This window comes from Schistocerca americana, chromosome X, assembly GCF_021461395.2.
Source record: "Schistocerca americana isolate TAMUIC-IGC-003095 chromosome X, iqSchAmer2.1, whole genome shotgun sequence".
Lineage (NCBI taxonomy): Eukaryota > Metazoa > Arthropoda > Insecta > Orthoptera > Acrididae > Schistocerca > Schistocerca americana.
In genome coordinates this window covers 122,150,726-122,168,874 of record NC_060130.1, presented here as the reverse complement: position 1 = coordinate 122,168,874, position 18,149 = coordinate 122,150,726, and the positions used below count along the sequence as shown (strand labels likewise).

Sequence of the window (18,149 nt, the reverse complement as noted above, 5' to 3'; positions counted from 1 at the left end):
CGCTCCCATTGGAATGATGATGAAGGTATCAGGACTCTTCAGATCATGCAACACACTACCACTGTGTTGATAGTCACGTGCCAATTTCAGTCATAGTTGCCGATGTCATGGTGATAACATTGGCACACACATACCGTATTTACTCGAATCTAAGCCGCACCTGCAATTTGAGACTCGAAATTCAAGGGAGAGAAAAGTTTTAGGCTGCACCTCCAGATCGAAACAAAGTTGGTCCATTGTAATATGAGACACAATTTAGGTCGAATGAATGATGATACAGCTACAGTAGTTTGGTTCGAGTCGTAAGCTTAGCAGTTAAGCTTTTTCCAGGTAGCCATGCTATGCGTCAGGCGCTCCGTCCGTATTTTTACTGGTACCCTTCCTTTTTCACGTGCTTCGTCTATTTTGAATCGATTGCTTATTTTTCTTTGATCTGATAAGTGCTGTTCTCTTTGTTATAGGTGTTTACATCACTCTAAGCTGAAAATGCGTTATTGTACTGTGTCATGCATTGTTTGTCGCATTCTGATAATGTGTGTTTCCGACCTGTCGCCGCTCGCGGCATGACTTGCTTTTGTGCGCGCTACCGCCGCCTACGATGATAAAAAAAAAAAAAAAAAAAAAAAAAAGAGAGAGAGAGAGAGAGAGAGAGAGAGAGAGGAATTGTCTCATTAGCAAAACAATGGCAAGAGACTGCTATTTGTTGTTACTTACACTGCTGCTTTCTTTGATAATGATCAACAAGAACCAAATAATAGACTGCGTATGATAGAAGATGTTCTGAACGAGAGTTTAGCTAAAATTTTTCGCCGTTTGAAAATCTTCGCAGACGCATCTTTAGTACATTACATTCTGCACAAAAATTAGAGTCATCTTAGATTCAAAAATCTAGTCACTTGCTGTATCACTATTAGGCATAAGAATAATACGAATACAAACATGACATGATATGTATATTCTTCCGCGTTTGCTGTTGTCTCACACTAGTTTCGTAGTTTATTAGGCAGACAGGATTTAAATGAGATAGCAGCAAACACGAAAGAATACATGGCAAAATCTTTATATTCATATTATTCTTATGGTGAAGAGAATACTGCATGTGATTCACAATTCATAAAAGTTCCTATTAGCAACCATCTCTTCTCACATGTAGGAAAAAATTCAGAACGTAGAGTTGGCCATATTGACAATCATCCCAAACAGTCTTGCCAGTTGGATTTTCATAGTACATTGAAATGCTGCTACATTCGAAGATGAACAATACGGAATTTATATTTACTTCGTTGCATAATGTATGAAAATGCAGTGGTCGAAACTCGGGGCGGAGAAAAAAGCTCGTCTTCCACCTTTTTTTAAATTTATTTACTGTTTGCGAGGTTTTGGCGCCAGTATTTATCTTTTTGCCTGCAAAGCATGCCTGTGTAGCGCTACATATATTCGACGGCAGAAGTTAGTTGTGGCGGCACCTACCAACATTGTTCAGAACTTCTGCTTACTTTGCACTCGATTCTAAGCTGCAGGCGGTTTTTTGGATTACAAAAACCGGAAAAAAAGTGCGGCTTAGATTCGAGTAAATACGGTAGGTCCCATCATTAGGATCATTTGCTTCACTGTGTGTAACACACTTATACTCTGCCCAGCATTAAAGTCTGATGTTAGTTCTGCCACAGTTCACGACCTGTCTCGTTTTACCAGTGTATCCAGCCTACGACATCCAACATCTGTAATGAGGGGTGGCCACCCATCCCCATGACATCTGGATGTGATTTCTCCTTTGTTTTGCCACCTGTTGAAGACACTCACCACAACACTCCTCAAAGACCCAACAAGTCATGCAGTTTCCGAAATGCCCATGCCGAGCCTCCAGGCTATCACAATCTGCCCTTAATCAGTCTCAGATAGATCGTGTGCCGTCCCCATTCTACACACAGACAGCATGCTCACTGATACTACATGCACCGTGCATGTGTGTGACTAGAAGTCATTCCTCACCAGGTCATGCTGAAATCACCGGGACAATTTATACCAATAGTAGATCAGTGGTCATAATGTTCTGGCTGATCAGTGTATGTGATTACTACTGTATCTTGAGGCCATAAATGAATAAATACAATGGTGAAAATAGATATCATCTTGTTATGGTATTTATTTACAATTTCCCATGTGGAAATTTATTTTCTTGATAGCTGTATTCATACCTCTGTAAGAAGCATATTGTGGAAGATAATGCTATTAATTTTAAATGCATACAGTTACAGGAGCTAGTTTTGTGGTATTTAATGGAGCTTTAAAAGCATCCTCAAACTTGACTGCCAAATCCAGTATAGTTGAAGATGGACTCATGGTTCAAATTACTCCTGACTCAATACAGGTAAGCCAAATAGCTACATGCACCACTAATTCATTATTAATGGACTTTGACAACTCTTTGTGTGTCCAAAATTGTAATTATTTTGCAGTATAGGTTTTAAGTGCACGAATTGTGTTTTTCACGTGTTGTCTGTAAGACTACTGAGTTTCACAACCACTTCAAAAGTATGAGAATGAGTTGTACCAAATTATTCTGTAAATCACTTGAAACAAATGCAGGAATGATTCCTTGCAAAGGGAAAGTATGATTTCCTTCTTCCGTTGTACCAGTTTTCTAGTGACTGAAATCTAGGCAAGACGGAACCTAAATGTAGATTGATTTGGGGAGAGATTGAAGCATTAGAAAAGTAATGGGGTCGGTAGAAGGCTTGAAGTTTTTCAAAACAAAAAAATTAAAGAAAATTTACCGTGATGGTAGCATTTCACCAATATTAGTAACATAGGTATTGGATGTTGAAACTGAATCTCGACTTTCACCTCAAGGTCAGTTTTAGTGTATAATTTGGAACTTACAATTTATTTCCCATGTGAAGTGCCATGCCTCTAGATGCACCATCAAACAAAAATAAACTGCTTCCAACAAACTCCATTCCAGTGACATTTTTAGTCACCACCACAGTTCCCAACATTTTTGCACAGCAAATCTTCCCATATGAAGATCAAAGACCCCCATGAGCAAATAAGGCTGGCCACAGATGCTCACAGGACTGGCCCCATGCCCTATGTCTGTGCTTAGGCAGAGAACTCCTGCTTGCCATGCGGTGCCAACTCCTCGTGGCACGTCAAGCACATAAGATCCTCATTTTCCCCATTCACCAGCATACCGTACTATTGCTCATCTGGCTGTGGAACACATTTTCTCGAATCTTCCAGAAGCAATAAGGCCATTTAGGTATCGGCATGAAACATGAGCTGAAATCACTTGTTGTGAGGTATTTACAACATTTAATCCAGGGTTGAAACTGACTACTACCCTGGTTGCAGCAGATACCCAAAGTAATTTTAAATTTAGTGTGTTATAGGAGAGGCTGCACTCCTGCATCTGTTTTTAATACAGTATTTTAAATGAGCACCACTGCTATAAGGTGTTTTTATGGATGGATCTAAACAAGGAGACGCTGTTGGGTACTCTGTTGTTTTCCCTGATCGTTCTCTCAGAATCAGCTTATCTCAAGAATTCGTTGTGTTCAATGCATAATTATATGTCGTCTTGAGGGTGGTGGAGCAGAAGAGATGTGTTGCGACTGCTAAATTTGTGTATGTTATGACTCTCTGGAGCACTTTTATCCCACAAATAAAATAGTCCAAAATATGCAGGGTGCCCTTCTCGACCTACAAAGGCTGGAAAGGAGTTTTTCTCTGCCGAGTACCAGGGTACGTGGGTATTAAGGGAAAAAAAATGGCTGAGGTAACTGCCAAGGGGGCATTTCATGATAAACAGATTGTTCAGTGTGCCATCCCTCTGCATGCTGTCACCTTGCTATTGAGCTACAGAGTCATGTGTCGATGGCAAGAAGAGTAGCTGGAAGTAACAAATGAAAAGCTTCGCGTAGTAATGTCAGCAGATCAACCATGTTGTACCTCCTTTCAGCCACACAGACAGAATGAGGTTCTTCTCATTTGTCTTGGCATAAGACCCAGCCCTATGGCATGTGGTTTCATGCTACATGAGAGGATTCTCTAGTGTGTGGTTCTTGTGGTGTACCGATCATAGTGCACCACATTTTAGTAGACACCGTTTTATATTCAGATGAGGGAGCAGCAGATTATTTACCAACAGATTTTCCCTCTATTTTAACTGACACTCAGATGAATGTGGTACACTTTCAAGGTTTTGTGAACTGTCTGACTTTCTCCCTGAAATTTTAGAGCAAAGTTTTCAATGTATTGTCAGGGTGGCTGACTCATCCATGTTTTCTGTACGTGTTCAGCTAGTCAAATATGCCTGTGTAATTATTTTAGTTTTCCCCTTGTATTACTTGTGTTTCAACTGACAGTTTTAGAACATCTGGCTAGATTTATACTACCTTAAAGGATGTGGGATTGTGTGATTGCGCAGGTGACAGTGAATTAGATTGGAAGAGAGTGAGTGCAATTTTATGTAAGATTTACTTTTACATTTTTCATAACATTTTAGACTTTTTAAACACATTTGTTTCTACTAAGGTTGCTGATAATCTCGCCTTTGAAACCCATCAAGCAAGCATGTGTTACGCTACCTCCATTCTATGTTAGAGTTGGAAGATTGCTTCATTATTGTGGGAAAAGGATTTTTTAGTTATGAGTAATGTGAAGGGATAAATACCTCAGGTAAGGTGAAGGAAACACTGAAATACACAGGGTTACATATTCAAACAAAGCTAAACAACTCTTCAGCTACAATCTCTATAAGACTGTGTTCTCAGTTCTGGGGCCTTGTCTCAACTCTAGGAGGATGATGAATTCTTTTAATGCTTATGTAGCAAAGAGCCATAATTTTGATATATACCTGGAATTGCAGATCTCAGCCAGGTAGATAATTTGAAGGGATACAAGTCCCATTATAAGTTAATCGAAAAGCGTATTTTCATGCTATTAGGAATTAGGGGCAATGTGAAATGTCTTCTGGTATGCTGAAAGCACCTTTTGTGTCCAAATATAGAGCCCAGGCAGCTGTTTTCACACTAGAGCAAAGCTGATAATGACCCGTGTTCCCTCCCTCCCCCACCCCTGCCCCCCTTGCACGAAAAAAAGAAAGAAAGAAACGGAGAGAGAGAGAGAGAGAGAGAGAGAGAGAGAAGAAGAAGTTGCACTCTCTCTCTCTCTCTCTCTCTCTCTCTCACACACACACACACACACACACACACACACACACACACACACACACACACAATCCGACGGTTCAATCCCGCGTCCGGCCATCCTGATTTAGGTTTTCCGTGATTTCCCTAAATCGTTTCAGGCAAATGCCGGGATGGTTCCTTTCAAAGGGCACGGCCGACTTCCTTCCCCGTCCTTCCCTAATCCGATGAGACCGATGACCTCGCTGTCTGGTCTCCTTCCCGAAACAACCAACCAACCAACACACACAATAAATCAATGTAATCTGTGAAGTCAGTAAACAAATAAACATAATGTCATTGACCCATATATTTTCTTTTTCAACATAACACTGAAAGGCAATAAAATAAAACTGAAACAAGGAACATATGGTATTTCAAAAGTAATCCTTCAGAAACCTATAAAAACTGGCAGAAAATAACATCAAAATTAACCATACAATAAAATGATATTTTCTGTCAAAGAAAACTAAAGTCATCCCTGACAGGCCATGAAGGCCCAATGGTACTGAGCGATCGCCATGTCATCCTCAGCTCATAGGCGACACTGGGTGCAGATACGGAGGGGTATGTGGTCAGCACACCACTCTCCCAGCCTTATGTCAGTTTCCGAGACCGGAGCCGCTACTTTTCAATCAAGTAGCCCCTCAGTTTGCCTCAGAAGGACTGAGTGCAAGGACTGAGTGCACCCCGCTTGCCAACAGCGCTCGGCAGATCAAATGGTCACCCATCCAACTGCTAGCCCAGTCCGACAGCGCTTAACTTCGATGATCTGACGGGAACTGGTGTTACCACTGCAGCAAGGCCATTGGCATTTTCTGTCCATACTCTTAGGAAAAACATACAATTCCCGTTGGAACTTTCGTAATGTGTATCAAAACGAAGGGAAACAAGAGAATATAAATTAGGAAGACACAAAAACACAAAATACGCTGCTGTAACATGAGTAAATGTGGTAGCAGCAGGTTAAGTTCAAATGCTAGCAGTGGACGTCACACGTCTACCACCATTGTCACCATCAAAACATTCCCACCAAATATCCTTGATACTGAAGTTCTGTTCTGTTGACGGTGTTTGTGAATGATGCCATTTGACATGCAGTGTGAAATGTTCTGACGTTCTGTTCCATGGTGTCCAGTGTGAATAGACCTATAGGCTTGATTATAATATTTGCACCATCAGCAAAAAGAACTATTTCAGCTTTTGGATACACTATAGCAGATCATTTATGTGAAGGCCTATATCCTTCTGCAAGGTTGGGGATATGCAGCAGCAGCAAATTGACCCAAGTTGCAACAGGAAAATCAAACACTGTTGAAACCAACCCAACTGTACAGGATTTTGCTTCACATTTGGTTTCGGGTGTTGACAGTTATTCAGATGAAGGGAAAGCTAAGATATGCGAAAAATAATTCATAAGTACTGTAAACTATAGGCGTACTACATGTACATAATAGGTTCCTGATGAAAATTATGTGCAGAAAGGCTCCCTGTGTCATTTAAGAACTAATAATGATATCTGTACTGTTATATTATGTAGTACAGTGGTTTAAACCAATGAGTGATTGTAAACAAATTGCTTAATATGAGAAACAAAGAAAATATGTATAGTAAATACATTTTCTTAAAATTCCTGTTATGTAGCATTTATGTTGTCTTGAAATATTATCCAAAGTGGCCTTACTATATTGACACTGTAGGGCTGAAAGCAAAGGGAAACTATCATGGTTATATATTCCAACACTGTGTAGCTCTGCTGTATGGCTTAATGATGAGGGCATCCTCTTAAGTCATTCTATGAGACAGTGTGTGGGATGTTAGATCCCCTGCTTGGATAGCTTGGGTAGAAGATTTAAAAAGAGGTATGAATAAGTTTAAGTTAGATATAGTGGGAATTAATTACATGTATTGGTGAAAATAACAGGACTTCTGGTCAGGTGAATACAGGGTTATAAATACAAAATCAAATGGAGTAACGGAATGTGGGTAAACTACTATGAACAGCGTAATGAATACATTATTGAACAAACGTAGAAACAAAGAGGACACACACTGCAGTAGTACAAGTTTATATGCCTACTTGTTCCACAGATGGAGAGATCGGAAGAATGTATGAGGACGTAAAGGAAATTACTTAGGTCACTAAGGAGGACGAATATTTATGATGGGGGACTGAAATTTGATAGTGGGAAAAGGACAAAGAAGGAAAAATAGTAGGAACTCACGGATTTCAGGAGAGGAATGTAAGGGGAACCCACTTGGTAGAATTTTGTACTGAGCACAGTTGAATCATTGCTAACGCGTGGTTTCAAATCGTGAAAGAAGTTTGTATACATGGAAGAGACCAAGTGACACTGAAAGGTTTCAGATACATTATATTATGATAAGACAGAGATTTTGAAAACAGATTTTAAACTGCTAAGCATTTTCAAGGGCAGGTTTGGACTCTTGGCTCTGACTGGTTATGAAATCTACATCTACATCCAAACTGTACAAGCCACTATAGGGGCATGGTGGAGAATACCATGTACCATTACTAGTCATTTCCTTGCCTGTTCTACTCACAAATAGAGCAAGGGAAGAATGACTGTCCACACTAGTCCTAATTTCTCAAACCTTATCTTCGTTATCCATATGCGAAATGTATGTTGGCGGCAGTAGAATTGTTTTGCAGTCAGCCTGAAATACTGGTTCTCTAAATTTCCACAATAGTGCCTCATGAAAATAGTGTTATCTTCCTTCTGGGATTCCCTTTTGAGCTTACAAAGTACACAACTTGCATGTGGATCAAACCTGCCGGTAACAAATCTAGCATTATGCCTGTGAATTGCTTCTATTTCTTCCTTGAATCTGACCTGGTGGGGATCCCAAACAGTGAAACAGTACTCAAGATGTAATAGTATTCTAATGTTGTCTCCTTTGTAGAAGAGCTACACTTTCCCAAAATTCTCCCAATGAAATGAAGTCTAGAATTTGCCTTACCTACTACCAACCTGATGTGCTCACTCCATTTAGTATCACATTACTTAGATATTGACTTGATTGTGTCAAATAGCACCCTCCTATTGCTGTATTTGAACGCTACAGGATTGTCTTTCCTATTCATGAGCATTAACTTACATTTTTCTACATTTAGAGCAAGCTCTTATTCATCACACCAACTAGAAATTTTGTCTATGTCACCTTGTATCCTCCCTCAGACACTCAACTATGACACCTTCTTGTACACCACAGCATCATCGGCAAACAGCTGTAAATTGCTACCCACCCTATCCATCAGATCATTTGTGTATATAGTGAACACAAGCAGTTCTGTCACACTTCCTTGGGGCACTGCTGATGATACCCTTGTCTCCAATGAACACTTACCATTGAGGACAATGTACCAGGTTCTATTACTTAAAAAGTCTTAGAGACACTCTGATATCTGAGAATCTAATCCGTATGCTACCGTATACTACTTTGGTAGTAATCTGAAGTGGGACACTGTGTCAGATGCTTTCAGAAATCTAGGAATATGGAATCTGCCTGTTGCCCTCTATCCATGGTTTCTAGGATATCATTTGAGAAAAGGGCAAGCTGAGTTTCACGCGAGTGATGCTTCTAAATCCATGCTGATTTGTGGATAGATGCTCTTCTCTCTAGGAAATTTATTATACTCAAACTCAGGATGTTTTAAAGAATTCCCCAGTAAACCGATGTTATGGATATTAGTGTGTAATTATGCGGGACCTTTCTTTTACCTCTCTTACACAGAAGAGTCACCTGCACTTTTTTCCGATCACTTGAGACTTTGTACTGGGTGGGAGATTTGCAATAAATACAGCTTAAACTGAAGAAATTGCAGAAATGTAAGAAATTAAGGAGATGAGACGTGGATAAATTGAAAGAACCAGAGGCGGTTGGGGATTTCAAAGTTAGCGTTATCCAATGATTGACTGAAAAGGGGGGAAAGAACACAATAGAAGACGAGTGAGTAGCATTGAGAAGTGAAATAATGAAGGCAGCAGAGAAACCTATAGACAGGAAAACAATACCTAGAAATGTAAAAATGCAGCAAGTGAAACAGGAAAAAGGGAACACAGACGTTTAAAAATGAGACTGATGGAAAGTACAGAATTGCTGAGTAGGATTGACTAGAGGAGAAACAGAAGGCTGCAGAAATGCCTGTGACTACGTGAAAAATAGATGCTGCTTCTGGGTAAATTGAAGATACTTTTGGAGAATAGAAAATCAGCTTTATGAATATAAAGAGCTCAGATGGTAATACAGTTCTAAGCAAAGAAGGGAAGGCCAAAAGCTGGAAGGAATATATAGAAGAGTTACAAGGAAAATGAACTTGAAGACAATATAATAGAAAGGGGAGAGGAAATAAATGAAAATGAGATGAGGCATGACTCCACAAAAATAATTTAACAGAAGAGTGAAAGGCTTAAGTCACAACATCCTGGAGTAAATGACATTCCTACAGAATTATTGAGATCCTTTGGAGAACCAGACTTGACAAAACCATGCCATCTGCTGTGCAAGATATACACTCATGCTGATAAATTAAGGATAATTGCAGAATGTGGTGCCACACAATGTGGCGCTACACAAAACTGGCACTAATAGCTTAGGCACATAGGGAACACAACACAGATCTGTAAGTCCACGATATTGGTGATAAGTTGAGAAAACTGTCCCAAAACACATCTGCTACAAAACGCCACTGTTTCCTGCGCATGTACCTTGACATCAATATGGAATATGATCACCATTCTCACGTACACAGGCCGCACGGCGGGTTGGCATACTCTGGATCAGGTGGTCGAGCAGCTGCTGGGGTATAGCCTCTCATTCTTGCACCAGTTCCTGTTGGAGCTCCTGAAATGTCATAGGGGTTTGAAGACGTGCAGCGATACATCGACCCAGAGCATCCTAGATGTGCTCGATGGAGTCTCGGTCCGGAGAACAGGCAGACCATTCCATTCGGCTGATATCTTCTGTTTCAAGGTACTCCTCCACAATGGCAGCTTGGTGGGGCCATGGGTTATCATCCATCAGGAGGAAGGTGGGACCACTGCCCCCCTGAAAAGGCGAACATACTGGTGCAAAATGACGTCCCGATACAGCTGACCTGTTACAGTTCTTCTGTCAAAGACATGCATGGGTGTACGTGCACCAATCATAATCCTACCCCACACCATCAAACCACGACCTCCGTACAGGTCCCTTTCAAGGACATTATGGGCTTGGTATCTGGTTCCTGGCTCACGCCAGATGAAAACCAGGCGTGAATCACTGTTCAGACTACACCTGGACTCGTCCGTGAACGTAACCTGGGACCACTGTTCCAATGACCATGTACAGTGTTCTTGACACCAGGCTTTATGAGCTCTCCTGTTGACCATGAGTCAGTGGAATGCACCTTGCAGGTCTCTCGGAGAATAAACCATGTCATTTCAGTCGTCTGTAGACTGTGTGTCTGGAGACAACTGTTCCAGTGGCTGCGGTAAGGTCCCGAACAAGGCTACCTGCAGTACTCTGTGGCCATCTATGGGATCTGATGGTGAGGTATTGGTCTTCTTGTGGTGTTGTACACTGTGGACGTTCCGTACTGTACCACTTAGACACGTTTCCTGTCTGCTGGAATCGTTGCCATAATTTTGAGATCACACTTTGTGGCACATGGAGGGCTCGTGCTATGAGCTGCTGTGATTGACCAGCCTCCAGTCGCCCTAGTATTCTATCCCTCACAACGCCATCAATATATGTTCTTTGAGCCATTTTCGACACACAGTCACCATTAGCACATCTGCATATGTACTCGCTGCACCATACTCTGACATGCACCAACACACCCCTGCATATGTGGACTGCTACCAGCGCCACCATGCGACAACCACAGGTCAAATGCACTGCATGGTCATACCCCAAGGTGATTTAAACCCGCAAACCGCCCACCAGAGCGTTGTTTCACCATGTATCAGCATTATCCTTAATTTATGAACATGTGTGTCTATGAGACAGGCAAAATATGCTGACTTAAAGAAGAATGTAGTAATCCCAACTCCAAAGAAGGCAGGTGATGACAGGTGTGAATTTTTCAGACCATCAGTTTAATAAGTAAAATGAAACAATGGAAAGTGTAGGTTGGATTATCAATAGTATTATGAAAAGGATACACTGCTACTCACCATAAAGATGACACGTTGAGTCGTAGAAAGGCACAACAAAAAGACTGTTAAACATTGGGCTTTTGGCCAAAGCCTTCTTCAGAAAAGAAAATGCGCCCACATTCACTCAAGCAAGCACACTTCATACACACATGACTACTATCTCTGGCCGCATAAGTAGTGATTACACAATACTGACATGAAGTATTTACAGAAGTTAGGATAAACTGGTAGATGCTTGACCTCAGGGAACATAAGTTTGAGTGGGAACACACAAGGCAGTACTGACCCTACAACATAACTTATATACTGAAGGAAGGAAAACTTACGTTTATAAGATATGTAAATGTAGAGAAATCTTTCGGCAGTGTTGAAACTTTCTGGCAGATTAAATCTGTATGCTGGACTGAGAATATTGTAATACACTCTTTGAAAAGCTGAAAGTAGTAGGAATAAAACACAGTGAGCAAAGGGTTATCTACAGCTTGTACAGTAGAAACCGGGCTGTGGCTGTGAGTTTGAAGGACAAGAAAGCGAGGCAGTAGTTGTGACAGGAATGAGACATAATTGTAGCCTCAGCTCAATGTTATTCAGTATGTACACTGAGCAGTCAGTCAGAAAAACCAATGAGAAAATTGGAAATGGAATTAAAGTTCATGGAAAAAAAATAAAAACTCTGTTGTTTGCCAATGCTATTTTAATAGTGTCTGATGGCAAAGGATTTTGAAAATCAGTTGAACGGAATATCACATAACATGGATGCAATTTAAGTAAGGTCTGTAATTTGTTCCTCTCTGTTCATTGAACCAGTTTGGTTTCATTTATGTAGATCTGTAGAGTAGCAGAGAGTATCCTATCTCATTGCTAAAAGGTACAGGTGATCCAGTTTTGGTCAAGGACAGATGCTTAAACCGTCAGACCTGTTTCACTGATTTCAGTCTGTTCTGATATTAAGGAAAATGGATTTATTCACATGTAATACTGTTTAGGTGTCAAATAAGAGCACTGTGGAAATCAACATGGATTTTGAAAGCATCAGTCACAATAAAGCCAGCTCATTTTTCTGACTGACAAGGTTCAAAATGGTTCAAATGGCTCTGAGCACTATGCGACTTAACTTCTGAGGTCATCAGTCGCCTAGAACTTAGAACTAATTAAACCTAACCAACCTAAGGACATCACACACATCCATGCCCGAGGCAGGATTCGAACCTGCGACCGTAGCGGTCACGCGGTTCCAGACTGAAGCGCCTTTAACCGCACGGCCACACCTGCTGGCCGAGTGACAAGGTCTAAAAGACTGTAGAAGGCATAACCAAAGTTGATCCTGTATTACTCAACTAAACGAAAACATCAAACTTAATTTCGTACTGCTGCCTTGTAAACAAAATACACATACAAAATACCAGACCACTTAAGTGCTGGAATAATTAGAAAATCGTTGCGAAATGCAGGAAGATCTACAGATGATTAGCATGTATCACAGAGTGTGGCAGCCAACTCTCAGTATGATCAAATATAAAGTTTCATGTGCATAAATAGGCTAAAAGACTATTTGTTTAAGCATGTAATTAGTAACAATCACTGGGTGCTGTTTAAAATTTAAAATGTCTGAGGATATCTATCTGGATCAACTGAAGGTGGAACGACCACATAAATGTAGTTTTGGTGAAGGCAAATGGCACACTGAGGTGTATTGGAAGTTCCTAAGAAACTGTAATTCATCAGAAAGGAAAATTATTAAACTGACATCTGGCTAATGCTCAAGCTTTTTGCAGTGGGTACTAGAACCAAGTAGATTAGGAGAACAGATGTAGAATATTGAGGAAGAGCTGTGTGAGCCACCTAGGGTTTATTTTATTAGCTTGGAACTTCTCAGAAATGCCCAAGAAACTCCAGTGAAAGATGCTGCTAGGAAGATGTAGTGCATTACAGAAAGGTTTATGTATAAAATTGGGAGAGCAGGTGTTCCAGGACACTTTTGGAAACATACAATTCCTTTTATGTCTCTCTCTGATAGTGAAAATTAGTATGAAAGTAGTCACCAGCTGCCAATGTTATAAGAAGATTGGAAGATTATACTGATACACTTCATTCACTTTGCAGTGTACCATACATTGGTTTGCTCAGTACAGAAGTAAATGTAAATGGTTTTTTTTTTTTTTTTTTTTTTTTTTTTTTTTTTTTTTTTTTTTTTTTTTTTTTTTTCATCAGTCTACTGACTGGTTTGATGCGGCCCGCCACGAATTCCTTTCCTGTGCTAACCTCTTCATCTCAGAGTAGCACTTGCAACCTACGTCCTCTATTATTTGCTTGAAGTATTCCAATCTCTGTCTTCCTCTACAGTTTTTGCCCTCTACTGCTCCCTCTAGTACCATGGAAGTCATTCCCTCATGTCTTAGCAGATGTCCTATCATCCTGTCCCTTCTCCTTATCAGTGTTTTCCACATATTCCTTTCCTGTCCGATTCTGCGTAGAACCTCCTCATTCCTTACCTTATCAGTCCACCTAATTTTCAACATTCGTCTATAGCACCACATCTCAAATGCTTCGATTCTCTTCTGTTCCGGTTTTCCCACAGTCCATGTTTCACTACCTTACAATGCTGTACTCCAGACGTACATCCTCAGAAATTTCTTCATCAAATTAAGGCTGATATTTGATATTAGTAGACTTCTCTTGGCCAGAAATGCCTTTTTTGCCATAGCGAGTCTGCTTTTGATGTCCTCCTTGCTCCGTCCGTCATTGGTTATTTTACTGCCTAGGTAGCAGAATTCCTTAACTTCATTGACTTTGTGACCATCAGTCCTGATGTTAAGTTTCTCGCTGTTCTCATTTCTACTACTTCTCATTACCTTCGTCTTTCTCCGATTTACTCTCAAACCATACTGTGTACTCATTAGACTGTTCATTCTGTTCAGCAGATCATTTAATTCTTCTTCACTTTCACTCAGGATAGCAATGTCATCAGCGAATCGTATCATTGATATCCTTTCACCTTGTATTTTAATTCCACTCCTGAACCTTTCTTTTATTTCCATCATTGCTTCCTCGATGTACAGATTGAAGAGTAGGGGCGAAAGGCTACAGCCTTGTCTTACACCCTTCTTAATATGAGCACTTCGTTCTTGATCGTCCACTCTTATTATTCCCTCTTGGTTGTTGTACATATTGTATATGACCCGTCTCTCCCTATAGCTTACCCCTACTTTTTTCAGAATCTCGAACAGCTTGCACCATTTTATATTGTCGAACACTTTTTCCAGGTCGACAAATCCTATGAAAGTGTCTTGATTTTTCTTTAGCCTTGCTTCCATAATTAGCCTCTCTCGTCCCTTTACTTTTTCTAAAGCCAAACTGATCGTCGCCTAGCACATTCTCAATTTTATTTTCCATTCTTCTGTATATTATTCTTGTAAGCAGCTTCGATGCGTGAACTGTTAAGGTGATTGTGCGATATTCTCACACTTTTCAGCTCTTGCCGTCTTCGGAATTGTGTGGATGATGCTTTTCCGAAAGTCAGATGGTATATCGCCAGACTCATATATTCTACACACCAACGTGAATAGTCGTTTTGTTGCCACTTCCCCCAATGATTTTAGAAATTCTGATGGAATGTTATCTACCCCTTCTGCCTTATTTGACCGTAAGTCCTCCAAAGCTCTTTTATTCCGATTCTAATACTGGATCCCCTATCTCTTCTAAATCGACCCCTGTTTCTTCTTCTATCACATCAGACAAATCTTCACCCTCATAGAGGCTTTCAATGTATTCTTTCCACCTATCTGCTCTCTCCTCTGCATTTAACAGTGGAATTCCCGTTGCACTCTTAATGTTACCACCTTTGCTTTTAATGTCACCAAAGGTTGTTTTGACTTTCCTGTATGCTGAGTCTGTCCTTCCGACAATCATATCTTTTTCGATGTCTTCACATTTTTCCTGCAGCCATTTCGTCTTAGCTTCCCTGCACTTCCTATTTATTTCATTCCTCAGCGACTTGTATTTCTGTATTCCTGATTTTCCCGGAACATGTTTTTACTTCCTCCTTTCATCAATCAACTGAAGTATTTCTTCTGTTACCCATGGTTTCTTCGCAGCTACCTTCTTTGTACCTATGTTTTCCTTCCCAACTTCTGTGATGGCCCTTTTTAGAGATGTCCATTCCTCTTCAACTGTACTGCCTACTGCGCTATTCCTTATTGCTGTATCTATAGCGTTAGAGAACTTCAAACGTATCTGGTCATTCCTTAGTACTTCTGTATCCCACTTTTTTGCGTATTGATTCTTCCTGACTAATGTCTTGAACTTCAGCCTACTCCTTCATCACTACTATATTGTGATCTGAGTCTATATCTGCTCCTGGGTACGCCTTACAATCCAGTATCTGATTTCAGAATCTCTGTCTGACCATGATGTAATCTAATTAAAATCTTCCCGTATCTCCCGGCCTTTTCCAAGTATTCCTCCTCCTCTAGTGATTCTTGAACAGGGTATTCGCTATTACTAGCTGAAACTTGTTACAGAACTCAATTAGTCTTTCTCCTCTTTCATTCCTAGTCCCAAGCCCATATTCTCCTGTAACCTTTTCTTCTACTCCTTCCCCTACAACTGCATTCCAGTCGCCCATGACTATTAGATTTTCGTCCCCCTTTACATACTGCATTACCCTTTCAATATCCTCATACACTTTCTCTATCTGTTCATCTTCAGCTTGCGACGTCGGCATGTATACCTCAACTATCGTTGTCGGTGTTGGTCTGCTGTCGATTCTGATTAGAACAACCCGGTCACTGAACTGTTCACAGTAACACACCGTCTGCCCTACCTTCCTATTCATAACGAATCCTACACCTGTTATACCATTTTCTGCTGCTGTTGATATTACCCGATACTCTTCTGACCAGAAATCCTTGTCTTCCTTCCACTTCACTTCACTGACCCCTACTATATCTAGATTGAGCCTTTGCATTTCCCTTTTCAGATTTTCTAGTTTCCCTACCACCTCCAAGCTTCTGACATTCCACGCCCCGACTCGTAGAACGTTATCCTTTCGTTGATTATTCAATCTTTTTCTCATGGTAACCTCCCCCTTGGCAGTCCCCTCCCGGAGATCTGAATGGGGGACTATTCCGGAATCTTTTGCCAATGGAGAGATCATCATGACACTTCTTCAATTACAGGCCACATGTCCTGTGGATACACGTTACGTGTCTTTAATGCAGTGGTTTCCATTGCCTTCTGCATCCTCATGTCGTTGATCATCGCTGATTCTTCCGCCTTTATGGGCAATTTCCCACCCCTAGGACAAGAGACTGCCCGGAACCTCTATCCGCTCCTCCGCCCTCTTTGACAAGGCCGTTGGCAGAATGAGGCTGACTTCTTATGTCGGAAGTCTTCGGCCGCCAATGCTGATTATTTATCAAAATTCAGGCAGTGGCGGGGATCGAACCCGGGACCGAAGACGTTTTGATTATGAATCAAAGACGCTACCCCTAGACCACGGGTAAATGTCTAGAATACTTAAAACCTTCCTGAAGCTATGTTTCTCCATGTCTAGTTGTAGTGCAGCTGTCTTTATTAAACTATTCTTTAATCTTTTACAGCACCTGTAAGTCACACACATTTGCAGTTCCTGTATTGACACAAGAATGTTGCAAGACCATATGTGAGGCATGGAAAATGATTCCATCTTGCTAACTACAGCAGTTGAAATAGGCAGTATGTTTAATGGCTCTTGTTTACCATTGTCCACCAACCAGGCTTTACAGTCATAAGTTTCAGATATTTATTTTAACAGCATGTAATGTGATCATGTAATAGAAATGTAAAGCTATAAAATGTCAGTCTCAGTCAAGGAAGTTTGAAATGTTGACATTAGGCCATCGGGAATTTTGCCCCATTTTAATTTAATTTAATTTATTCACTTCACTGTGAATGTGCTAGTATAGGAGTGGAATTCAATGAATATCTGTTTCTCTTAACATTAGTTTCATCTTTTATTTATATTATTTTCTTATATCAAACAGTAACATCTCACCACTTTGCCATTAAATGTTTTCAGGAACTTCGTTCTGCATTGAGGAATATGAAAGATTTCAGTATCAGCTGTGGACCCACGGGAGTAGAACAACCAGATGAAGTGGTTTACATCAAGTGGGTGCAGGATGATAAAAATTTCAACATTGGGTAAGTAATGTGCCAGTTACAGTAGTCAAAATGGATATACTCTCAGAGTATGGCAGATGGCATGTGATTACCATTGTCTACCAATTTGGATTTTCAAGTATGAGATTCAGGTAATTCTTTTGACAGTATGCATCACAATCATGGAATGGAAGTGGTAATGAGCTAACCATTGATGGGAGACATAATGCATTGCATATTATCTATTTATTATGAATTTGATGTTTAGATGTTATTTCTTTGTTTTTTACCAGTTGACACAAAGCGGTAAGTCAAAAAATATCTGCACAATTTATTTCTAATCAATAACAATTGCAGTACAAAATTTACAGTGAAGTCATTTTTCAACATAGTCACTCTGATTTTCAGTGCACTTATTCCACTGTTGCACAAGCATTCCAATACCGTTAGAATAAAAATAGGTTGATTGAACAGCAAAACACTTACGCACTACTTCCTTCACCTCTTCATTGGAAGTGAATCAGTGGCCTCTTCAATCATCTTTGTATATTCCAAAAAGATGCAAATCCGACTGTATGCATGATGCCTCAACACCTTGAAATGCATATTCTGCACAGTTTATATGGCAAAGGTGTCAATATGTGGATGCACTTTGTCA

The 18,149-nt window shown here is 40.4% G+C and overlaps 1 protein-coding gene and 1 pseudogene across 1 annotated transcript in view; one reads left to right on the top strand and one right to left on the bottom strand.

The window, feature by feature from the left end:
• Nucleotides 1-18,149, top strand: part of LOC124555099 (zinc finger FYVE domain-containing protein 9) — a 378,366-nt gene that overhangs the window by 314,254 nt on the left and 45,963 nt on the right. Inside the window, exons 15-16 of the mRNA XM_047128896.1 lie at nt 2,253-2,371; nt 17,409-17,533. Of these exons, the coding sequence (XP_046984852.1) occupies nt 2,253-2,371; nt 17,409-17,533 (244 nt within the window). The remainder of the gene's footprint in view (nt 1-2,252; nt 2,372-17,408; nt 17,534-18,149) is intronic.
• Nucleotides 5,885-6,002, bottom strand: LOC124557281 (annotated as a pseudogene).